Below are 11,909 nucleotides of genomic sequence, written 5' to 3' on the forward strand. Positions count from 1 at the left end.
TATACACTAACAATGAACTATCAGAAAGAGAAATTAAGAAAACAGTCCCATTTACAGTTGCATCCAAAAGAATAAAATACCTAGGAATAGATCTAACTATGGAGGTAAAAGGCCTGTGCTTGGAAAATTATAAGTCACTGATGAAATAAATTGAAGACAATACAAACGGAAAGATACACTGTGTTCATGGATTGGAATAATTAATATTATTAAAATGATCCTACTACCCAAGGCAGTCTATATATTCAGTGCAATCCTTATCAAAATGCCAATGGTATTTTTCACAGAACTAGAACAAATAGTTCTAAAATTTGTATAGAAGCACAAAGACCTTGAATAGCTGAAACATTCTTGAGAAAGAAGAACAAAACTCAACCTATCATGTTCCCTTACCTCAAACTATACTGCACAGCTACAGTCATCAAAACAGTATGATACTGGCGGAAAAACAGACACATAGATCAATGGAACAAAATAGCGCATAAGTGAACCCACACTCATATGGGCAATTGATCTACCACAAAGGAAGCAAGAATATACAGAGGAAAAGGCAACATCTTCAATAAATGGTCCTGGGAAAACTAGACAGCTACATGCAAAAGAATCAAACTGGATTAATCTGTCACACCATGCACGAGTATAAATTCAAAGTGGATTAAAGATTTAAATATAAGACCTGAAACCATAAATTCTGGAGGAATACATAGGGAATACTCTCTTTGACATCAGTCTTAATAATATTTTGGGGGATATGTCTCCACAGGTAAGGCAAACAAAAGTAAAAATAAACAAATGGGATTACATCAAACTAAAAAGCTTTTGCACAGTGAAGGAAACTTCAACAAAAGGAAAAGGCTACCTCCTGAATGGGAAAAGATATTTGCAAATGATATATCTGATAAAGGGTTAATATCCAAAGTATACAAAGAACTCATACAACACAATTTCTGAAAAACAACATGATTAAAAAATGAGCAGAGGATCTGGATAGACATTTTTTCAGAGAAGACAGGCAGATGGCCAACAGGCACATGAAAAGATGCTTAACATCACTAATCATCAGAGAAATGCAAATCAGAAGCACAATGAGATATCACCTCACACCTGTCAGAATAGCTGTCATTAAAAAAGACAACAGGGCTTCCCTGGTGGCGCAGTGGTTGCGCGTCCGCCTGCCGATGCAGGGGAACCGGGTTCGCGCCCCGGTCTGGGAGGATCCCACATGCCGCGGAGCGGCTGGGCCCGTGAGCCATGGCCGCTGAGCCTGCGCGTCCGGAGCCTGTGCTCCGCAACGGGAGAGGCCGCAGCAGAGGGAGGCCCGCATACCACAAAAAAAAAAAAAAACGACAACAGATAACAAGTGTTGGTGAGAATGTGGAGAGAAGGGAACCCTCATGCACTGTTGGTAAGGATGTAAATTGGTCAGCCACTGTGGAAAGTAATATGGAGATTCCTCAAGAAATTAAAAATAGAGCTGCCAAAAAGAAAAAGAAAAAGAAAAAAAGAACTGCCATATGATCCAGCAATTCCACTCCCGAAGAAAACTAAAACAGTATTTTGAAAAGATGTATGCACCACTATGTTTATTGCAGCATTCTTTACAATAGCCAAGATACGGAAGCAGCCCAAGTGCCCATTGTAGATGAATGGATAAAGAAGAGGTGTTACATATATTTATATACATACAATGGAATATTATTCAGCCATAAAAAATGAGATCTTGCCATTTGTGACAACTTGGATGGACCTAGAGAGCATTATGCTAAGTGAAATAAATCAGACATAGAAAAACAAATACTGTATGATTTCACTTATATGTGGACTCTGAAAAACAAAACAAATGAACATACATAGCAAAACAGAAACAGAGTTATGGATATAGAGAACAAACAAGGTAGTTGCCAGAGGGCAGAGGGTTGGAGGAAGGAAAGAAGTAAGTGAGGGAGCTTAAGAGGTACCAACTTCCACTTGCAAAATAAATGAGTCATGGCTATGAAATGTACAGTGTCAGAAATATAGTCAATAGCTATGTAATAGCTTTGTAAGGTGACATATTGTAACTTTTAAAAAAATGTGTAGAAATACCAAATAACTTTGTTGTGTAACAGGAACTAACGTAATGTTCTAGGTCAGTTATACTTCAAAAATGAACAAATATAAACTCAATAGACAAAGAGAAGATTTGTGGTTACCAGAGGTAGGGGGTTGGGGGAGTGGGGAAACTGGATGAAGGTTGACAAAAGGTACAAACTCCTAGTTATAAGATAACTAAGAACTAGCGATGCAGTGCACAACACGATAAATAGAATTAACGCTGCTGTTTGTTATATGTGAAAGTTGTTAGAGTAAATCCTAAGAGTTCTCATCACAAGGAAAATAATTTTTCCTACTTCTTTAATTGTGTATCTATATTTGATGATGGATGTTCACTAAACTTATTGTGATAATCATTTCATAATGTATGTAAGTCAAATCTTTATGCTGTACATGTTAAACTTACACATGTGACAGTTGTATTTCAATAAAACTGGAAGAAAAAAAAAGAATCTGAGTACCCTTTAGCTATCACTTTCCATGCCCGTCCCCGCTCGTTCTCCATAGCCCCCACTTCTCCAGTCTAAGCAACCACTTATTTATTGTCTGTCTCTAGATTTCTCTCTTTTGGACGTTTTATATGAATGGAATTTTATAGTATGTGGTCTTTTGTGACTGACTTTTCAATTATCAAAATGTTTTCAGTGTTTATGTTGTAGCATGTTTAAGTACTTCCATTCTTTTTATGGCTGAATAATATTCCATTGTGTGTGTGTATACACACACACACACACACACACACACCCCGTATTTTATTCTTTAGTTGAACATTTGGGTTGTTTTTCCACCTTCCAGCTGTTATAAATATTGCTGTGTTAGTTCTTTTCTGCACAGCTTCCCAAATATTTTGAAAGAATAAATATAGACTCACATTTAAATTCCTAGAATAAACCTTATTATTTTTTTCAATGGTACATTATTCTTTTGACACAGTGATAGATTACATTTGTTAGTGTTTTATTTATAAATTTTACATCTTTAATCACATGTCACATTGGTCTGAGGTTTATCATGGTTTGATATTAAGGTTATGTTAGCTTCATGACATGATTTGGGGTTCTTTGTATTTTATTTTCATGTGGCCTGCAGTATTTTAACATTAGAATTAACAGTTCTTTAAAGTTTAGGTAAAATTTAACTTTGACTCCATCTGATCCAGATGCCATTTTCAATGGAAGAACTTTTGTCTCCTTTCCATTTTCTTGTAGTCTTTAAAAAATTTTTCTACTTCACTTGAGTTAATTTTGGTAATTTGAATTGCTATGAAATTACCTGCTCCTTTAGATATTCAGAGTTATTGTCATAAGATTTAAGTGGTATTCTTTTATATTTCTTTTGGTTGCTCATCTATATGTGGTCATTTCTCCTTTATCAATCCTATTGATGTTATATTTCTCTTTTCTTTTTTCTTTAATCATGCTCGTGAAGATTTTGTTTATTAGCTTTTCTTTTTTTTTTTTTTTTTTTTTTGCGGTACTCAGGCCTCTCACTGTTGTGGCCTTTCCTGCTGCGGAGCAGAGCACAGGCTCCAGACGCGCAGGCTCAGCGGCCATGGCTCACGGGCCCAGCCGCTCTGCGGCATGTGGGATCCTCCCGGACCGGGGCAGGAACCCATATCCCCTGCATCAGCAGGCGGACTCTCAACCACTGTGCCACCGGGAAGCCCTAGCTTTTCAAAAGTTTAGTTTTAGATTTATTTTTTATTTCTGTTGTTTGCCTATTAATGGGCTTGAAAAATCATTCTCTTTCTCTCTCTCTCTCTCTTTCTCAAGGTTTCACAATTTTCATCCTACTTCCTTCCTTTCTCACATCATGTTAGGATTTTTGTGTTATCTATTGTTTTGCTTTCTGGGTTTTTCAGCCTTTAATTCTGGAAAAATCTTAATCTTTCTAAAAGTGTCTACTCTGTTTACTTTCTCCCCTTTCTTTCTGGGGATCCTTTTAGATAGTTTTTGACACTTTTAGATTTCATCTGTGTGTCTTAGCTTTTTGAAAATGTTTATATTTTCCACTCTGTTTTTTTAATACTTTTAGGAGAATTTCTAGACCTGAACTTACTGCTCATTAGTGTGATGTTTCCTTCTATTCATTTTGCCAGTTAACTCATCCTTTGAGTTTTTTCTTTCAGCAGTTTCAAAAATGTACTCATTCAATTGGTGGATATGTATTAAGTTTATTTTAAATTTGTGTTCCCTTTGGTCTGTTCATTCTGTTTCCTGTGGTGTAGATTGTTCAGTTTGTTGCCTTTCTCTCATAATGCTCATACTCTGCAAGTGTCTGGTTATCTTTTTCCTATTTACATGATGAGAAGAAAGAAAGCATTAGGCTCTGATTTGTGTTTCTTTGGATGATTACAGAGAGCAGAGGTGGGGACCTAAGGGCTTGATTTGGGGGTGATATGGCTTAAGTTGATTCCAAAAAGAACTTCCTGTTTACTTGGTTAGAGGCGTGATCTTCTCCAGGTTCTACCATCCTCTGTCCTATTTGCGGAGTAGGGTGAGGATAGAACACGCAGGGGCCTTGCAGGTGTCTGTACTTGTTACCACTTCCCAAACCAGCTGTTCTCTGATGCTTACCTGATTTTTTTTTAACATTTTTATTGGAGTATAATTGCTTTACAATGGTGTGTTTGTTTCTGCTGTATAACAAAGTGAATCAGCTATACATATACATATATCCCCATATCTCCTCCCTCTTGCGTCTCCCTCCCATGCTTACCTGATGTTATAATTTCCTTTACCCTCCAGATGGCCCTGGGGTGGTAACAGAGCTTTCCTGTTTCATTGCATTGTGTGGGGTGGGAATTCTCTGCCCAGAGCAATATGAAGAATGGAAAAGGTCACAACTAAAAAGACTTTCCCAGTCTGTAACACTTGGCCCTCTCTATCTCTTGACTGCTGTTTCCCTCACATTCTGGAAGCCAGTTACTTAATGTTTTTCCCTGTTTCTCCTTATACTATCTGTTGCTTTTGTATAATCTCCAGAGTTGGGTTGGAGGAAGGGAACCGGGAGGACATATAGTTTGACATCTTGCACAGGAACAGAAACTACAATATTTTAAAATTATCTATTTGTGTCTGTGCCCATCACAAAACAACTCATTACGGTAGGGATTGTTTCATGTATCTTATCACAGTTCAGGGTAAGACCTGGTGCCTAGTTAAATGATTGTTGAAAGAATATCATTTCAAAGGATTCTTCCATTAAAAACACAAGTTAACTACCGATACAGAGCTTTCTTAATGTTGTAAAATCATAACTACATTTATTAAAAACTTGTATGAAAGTTTTTAGGATCATTTAGATCACTGTAGAGGAAGTTACAATCCACAGAGTTAAAACAAAAAGAGAAAAACTCACATAATGTAGTGTTTTATAATTCTTGAAACATTTAACCTATGTTAAACAGGGCTGTTATTCTTGTCCCATTTTACAGATGAAGCTATGAATCAGAGATGACAAGAACTTATCTAAGACCAAACAGCTAATAAGTGATGAGCTAATATGTGGGGCTGCAAACAAAAGTCTCCTGACTTGAATTCTGTAAAGACTAATGCTTTTCTTCTTTATTCCTCAGTGCTTTGCTATCTTAGTGGGTATTTCCTCAGTGCTTTGCTATCTTAGTGGGTATTTGATCAATGGAATTGAACTGACCTATAATGTTCTGTCCTCTCATGTTTTTGTGCTATGAAGTGAAACTCAATGGCTTTCATCTAGAGTTTAAATTTAAAGCCAGAGTCCTTACACAGGGCTTTTGAGGCCCTTCATGATCTCTCTCTCTTTCCCATCCACGCTTTTCATCGATTCTTCTCTTTGTTCATATTTATTCTGTCACACTGGGCTTCTTACTACCTTGCAGTATGCCAGGCATGCTGTTCACTCTGCTAGAAATGCCTTCTCCAGAGTGGCATCTTCACCTCCTTCAAATCTTTGTACAAAGGTAACGTTCTCAATTACAGTTTCCGAGACTATCCTATTTAAAAGTGCAAACCATCTCCCATTATGTACACTTCTCATCCCCTTTGCTTGAATTGTTTTTCCATTAGCACTCAGAGCATAACTCTTGTAGTACACTCTACAATTTATTATTCACTGAATTATGGTCTGTCTTTCCTCATTAAAATGCCAGTTCTAGTGCCTGGCATAGTACATGGCTCAATAAACATTTGTTGAAAGAATGAATGCAGGAAGGAAATTCAATTGATTAAACCAAACTTTGGTAGTAATACTTGATTGTTTTTAATTTAGAAGTTGAACATTTTGAAGTTCTTTTAGCCAGGAGTATGTGTTCATGAATAGTGTGGAAATTTACTCTAATTCACTAAGATTTGTTTATCAATTTAATGTTTCTTCTGAGTTTTGATGCATGTCAATTTACATAAAATCTATTGACTTTCTTGCAGAAATGATATGATTCTCTGTAACATAGATAACAATATAGAGTCTCTGTAGAGTCTCTGTTTAGTAAACAGCAATATGGTATTGGCAGCAAAGTTAGTATTATTCAAAACACTACCTGAGATCTAAGTTGATTCTAGTTTTCTTTAGAATATGAAACCATCATATGACCATTGAAATCTTGTCACTTTGATATGTTTTGAAAATTTAAATGATGAACTGTGTTTTCATTTTCGTATTTTAAGGAGAACATTATTAGTTCTAATTATTTTATGATTACATATATTTTAATTATGTATTCAATATTTGTGTTCATATAGTAAAGTAGGAATTTTCTTTATTAGTCTTTACTTTTATTTAAACATTTCCTTTTTTTCTTATAGGTTTGCTTTGAGGTCACATTGATATGAAATATGGAGTCACCTTTAATAACTTCACCTGGGAAAGAGAAAGACTTCTTTCTTATTAAAGAAACGCAAGGAAAACAAATGACCAAATGAATCATACCAAATGCTAACTCTACATCTTTTTGTATCATCTGTTTTTAAAACCATCAAGACAAATGACTTGTGCTTTAAAGAATATGATTTGTTCATCGATGTTACTTTAGCAGTTTTTCAAAAATCTTTTTCACCTTAAACTGTACTCTTACAAAATTTAACACAAAGATTTTTAAATCTTTAAGGCCTTGTTTAAAATAGCTTTCTTTTTTAGTCTTCAGAACTTCAGTGCTTATGTATCCTTTTTTTACTTGACAAAGTCCTCAAAACTACAGCATCAGGAAAGATATGGACTTGGAAACTTATGTTATGGTAATAGACTGCAGTGAATTTAAGTGGACCATTCAAGAAACCATCCATTTTATCAGAAGTATCACATAAGTATATAATTCTTAGCTTTAATGCAAACAAAGTTGCTTGAAAATGGCATGGGTAAAATTCTTACGGAAACCTGGTGGCAATCTTGGAAAAGCTTATCAACCTGGGAGTATGCTATCCCTAGCCCCTACCAAAGGCTTGTTGAATGAACCAGGACAAAACAGCTGCTTTCTTAATAGTGCTGTACAGGTGAGACCATAATTTCTTGTTAAATTTTAAAAAGTGCCTTTCGGGAAATTCTTTGCTTAATCCTTCTTTAACTTGTAAATTAAGAATAAAGTTATTATTGACTAGAATGACTTTTTAATATCACTTTTAGTAGTAGCAAAATATTTTGACTGGGCATTTTGGTTTTTATAATAAATGGAAATGTTTTTTTCAACAGAATGATACATTGCTAGGATATAAAAATATCTTGTGGCTTAAAATGTTTACTTAGTAAATTAAGAATGTTTCTAAAATACATAAAATTATTTTTTTGAATTAGCTAGTCAACTCCTCTCTCCCCCCTTTTTTTTTGTTTAAGAAATCCAGTAGGATCCCCATAGACAGCATAAAAAGAAACAAGCTGCATGGATTGAAATGAGAATGCAGAGCTTTTAATCTCAGTACTCAACTTCCTTTCACCCCCGCCACTGTGGCCTTAAATCCCCTCTGTAGAATCATAATTTGGACACCACTGTTGTAGTTAAATTAACGGTGAATTCATTTTGCTTCAGTCCTTGTTGAAATTCTTTTAATTAGCAAATATGTATTAATCCAACTTTCTGCCTTACATAAATATCTTTTCTTATGTATGATAGTTTTTATTCAACGTTTTCAGATTTTGTAGGGACCTATATCCTTCTGACCATTGATTGTATAGTACTAAGGATGAGGAAGATTTAGAATATTGGAATGTTACTCTATTGATGCTAGAATATAGCTTAAAAGATTTTATTGAAAATAAATAGCTTTTCACGTTTTCTTTCTATTGCTTTTTTTTTTCCTCCTGAAAACTGAGAGTAGAAAGAGAAATATTGCTTAATTAACTCATTTGATAAATGAGCACATCTAGAATGTGTCAAGTGCTCAGACATCTGAGTCAGACTTGTGTTCTTAATTGTCCGCTGTCCGGGACATATGTCAAACTTGAAAGTTTTATAACTCACTCAGGGAAACAGAAGCGATTGGTATTAGAAAAGCATTAATTCTAATTTATGTTGGGACCTTTAAATGACAGTCACTGTTCTGCCCTGGCTGAACGATCCCTTTGGCATTAAGTGCTGTGAGAAGGGCAGGAAAATATTTATTGAATGACACCTGATATAGAGAAATACCAGACTCCAAAAGACATGGAATTTTATGCTTTTATTGAATCAGGCTCTGAGAAAGAGCTTCTGTCATTTCAAATCTTTTCCTGTTACCCCTTTTCCAGTTCTTTTTTTACATTTATGTATTCCCTTCTGCGTCTGTCCCTTTTTTTGGCTCCCAAAATACTGTGTGTAGTTTAGGGAGATGAAAAGCTTATTATAACAAAAGAAAACTCTGAGCAAGGACACTTACGTGGTAAAGAAAATGGAGAAGTATTCCTATGTTGATATATATATATATATATATATTTTTTTTTTTTTTTTTTTTTTTTGCGGTACACAGGCCTCTCACTGTTGTGGCCTCTCCCGTTGTGGAGCACAGGCTCCAGACGCGCAGGCTCAGTGGCCATGGCTCACGGGCCCAGCCGCTCTGTGGCATGTGGGATCTTCCCGGACCGGGGCACGAACCCGTGTCCCCTGCATCGGCAGGCGGACTCTCAACCACTGCGCTACCAGGGAAGCCCTATGTTGATATATTTAAAAAAAAAAAAAAAAAAAGAACAGTCCACTGACCTTTGCCCTGAAGGTTATTTCTACTTATCTACATAGCTACCAGGTATGGTGCTCATCACTCCTTTGTGTGGATCCAGCTTTCCATCTGGTATCATTTCTTCTGCTTGAAGGATGACTTTTGTTATAGAAAGGTATTTTCATTCATTAACGAAGTTTAAGTTGACAGTTTTTCTTTTAGTATTTTAAAGATTTTGCTTATCTGTCTTCTGGCTTGCATTACTTCTCCTGGAAAACTATTGTCATTCTTATCTTTGTTCTTGTGTTTGTAATGTGCCCCTTTTTGTCTGACTGCTTTTAAGATTTTCTTTTTTTTAACTGGTTTTAAAGCAATTTGGTTATGATGTTCCTTGATAAAGTTTGCTGCATGCTTCTTGTGTTTGGGTTCATTGAGCATCTTAGAACCATGGCTTTATAATTTTAATCAAATGTGGATGGGCTTCCCTGGTGACGCAGTGGTTAAGAATCCGCCTGCTAATGCAGGGGACACGGGTTTGAGCCCTGGTCCGGGAAGATCCCACATGCCGCAGAGCAACTAGGCCCATGAGGCACAACTACTGAGCCTGTGCTCTAGAGCCCATGAGCCACAGCTATGGAGCCTGTGTGCCACAAGTACTGAAGCCCGCGCACCTGGAGCCCATGCTCTGCAACAAGAGAAGCCACTGCAATGAGAAGCCCGCGCACCGCAGCAAAGAGTGGCCCCCACTCGCCGCAACTGGGGAAAGCCTGCGCGCAGCAATGAAGACCCAACACAGCCAAAAATAAAATAAATAAAAATAAATTTTTTAAAAATGTGGAAACTCTTTGACCATTATTTCTTCAAATTTTTCTATCCCTCCCCTCCTTTGGGGGATTCCAGTTATTGATATATATGCATTTGGTTGCTTTAAGTCCCACAGTTCACTGATGTGCTCTTCATTTTCTTTCTCATTCTTTTGTTTTTCTCTCTTTCATTTTATAGGTTTCTATTGCTGTGTCTTCAAGTTCATTAATTTTTTCTTTTGCAATGTTTATTTAATCTGCTAGTAATGTCACCAGTGTATTTTTAAATCTCAGACATTGTAATTTTCACCTTTAGAAGTTTGCTCTGGGTCTTTGAAAAATCACTTGTGTCTATACTTAACATGTCCAATCTTTTCTCTGTCCTCTTGAATATATGAATACAGGTATAATAATTGTTTTAATGTACTTGTCTACTAATTCTGTCTGTGCAACTTCTGTTCTTTCTAGGTTTGGAATATATTTTCTGGTTTCTTGTAATGCCTGGTAATTTTTTAAAATTAATTTATTAATTTATTTTTGGCTGCATTGGGTCTTAGTCGCTGCGTGTGGGCTTTCTTTAGTTGAGGTGAGCGGGGGGTACTCTTCATTGCGATGCACAGGCTTCTCATTGTGGTGGCTTCTCGTTGTGGAGCTGGGCTCTAGGCACGCGGGCTTCAGTAGTTGTGGCATGCGGGCGTCAGTAGTTGTGCCTTATGGGTTCTAGAGTGCAGGCTCAGTAGTTGTGGTGCACGGGCTTAGTTGCTCCGTGGCATGTGGGATCTTCCTGGACCAGGGCTCAAGCCCATGTCCCCTGTGTTGGCAGACAGATTCTTAACCATGGCGCCACCAGGGAAGCCCATGCCTGGTAATTTTTGGTTGGATGTCAGACGACATTTTAAGTTTTACTTTGTTGGGTGATGGGTATTTTTATATTCCTAAAAATATTCTTGAACATTGTTCTGGGATAGGATTAGTTTATTTAGAAACAGTTTGATCATTTTACGTTTAAGCTTTGTAGGCAGTACCAGAACTGTGTTTATTCTGGGGTTAATTTCTCTGCTAGTGGGGAGGGACCCTTCTTTCTTTAACTGATGCTCTGTGAATTATGATGTTTTCCATTTTGGCTGTTGGGAACAGGCACTGCCCTGAACTGATATGTGCTTTGGGCATTGCGTCTAATCTTTTGGGATTTTTCTTTCCTGGCCTCAGGTAGTTTCCTCACAGTGCTCACCTGAATACTTGAGAGGCCCCCTCGCGAGCTCTGGTGTTAACTGTGTGCAGCTCTCCCCACTGCGGCACTCTATCCCGCCAACTCTAGCTGCTTTGGCTTCCCTGAAGTCCCAGCTCCATCCCTTCAACCCAGGGAATCTGCTGGCCCCTGATGTTAAAATGTCTACTGTATAAACTAATATAGAAAGCCAGTCCTCACTGACAAAACAGCTATTCAAATAGACTTCTGTCAGAAAAAGCCTGACTTCATTTTTAAAAATTCAGAATATAAATGCTAATATGCAGTTGTTTTTTTTTAACATCTTTATTGGAGTATAACTGTTTTACAATAGTGTGTTAGTTTCTCCTTTACAACATAGTGAATCAGTTATACATATACATATGTTCCCATATCTCTTCCCTCTTGCGTCTCCCTCCCTCCCACCCTCCCTATCCCACCCCTCTCATGGTCACAGAGCACAGAGGTGATCTCCCTGTGCTATGCGGCAGCTTCCCACTAGCTATCTAATTTACATTTGGTAGTGCATATATGTCCCTGCCACTCTCTCACTTCGTCACAGCTTACCCTTCCCCCTCCCCATGTCCTCAAGTCCATGCTCTAGTAGGTCTGTGTTTTATTCCCGTCCTACCACTAATCTCTTCATAACATTTTTTTTCTTAGATTCCATATATATGTGTTAGCATA

General features: G+C 37.1%; 1 protein-coding gene across 4 annotated transcripts in view; it reads left to right on the forward strand.

Annotated features, from left to right (window-relative positions):
* The window catches only part of USP53 (ubiquitin specific peptidase 53), a 72,224-nt gene that overhangs the window by 14,876 nt on the left and 45,439 nt on the right, over positions 1-11,909 (forward strand). For 3 of the 4 annotated variants that reach the window (XM_024119375.3, XM_024119372.3, XM_055086202.1), the window contains exon 2: positions 6,876-7,559. In XM_024119375.3, coding sequence (XP_023975143.1) covers positions 7,416-7,559 — 144 coding nt within the window. In that variant the 5' untranslated portion in view covers positions 6,876-7,415. Of the gene's footprint in view, positions 1-6,875; positions 7,560-9,310; positions 9,367-11,909 lie in introns of those variants that run through there. The other variant, XM_028492238.2, reaches the window with a different exon arrangement.

The sequence above is a fragment of the Physeter macrocephalus genome, chromosome 7, assembly GCF_002837175.3.
Source record: "Physeter macrocephalus isolate SW-GA chromosome 7, ASM283717v5, whole genome shotgun sequence".
Classification (NCBI taxonomy): Eukaryota; Metazoa; Chordata; class Mammalia; order Artiodactyla; family Physeteridae; genus Physeter; species Physeter macrocephalus.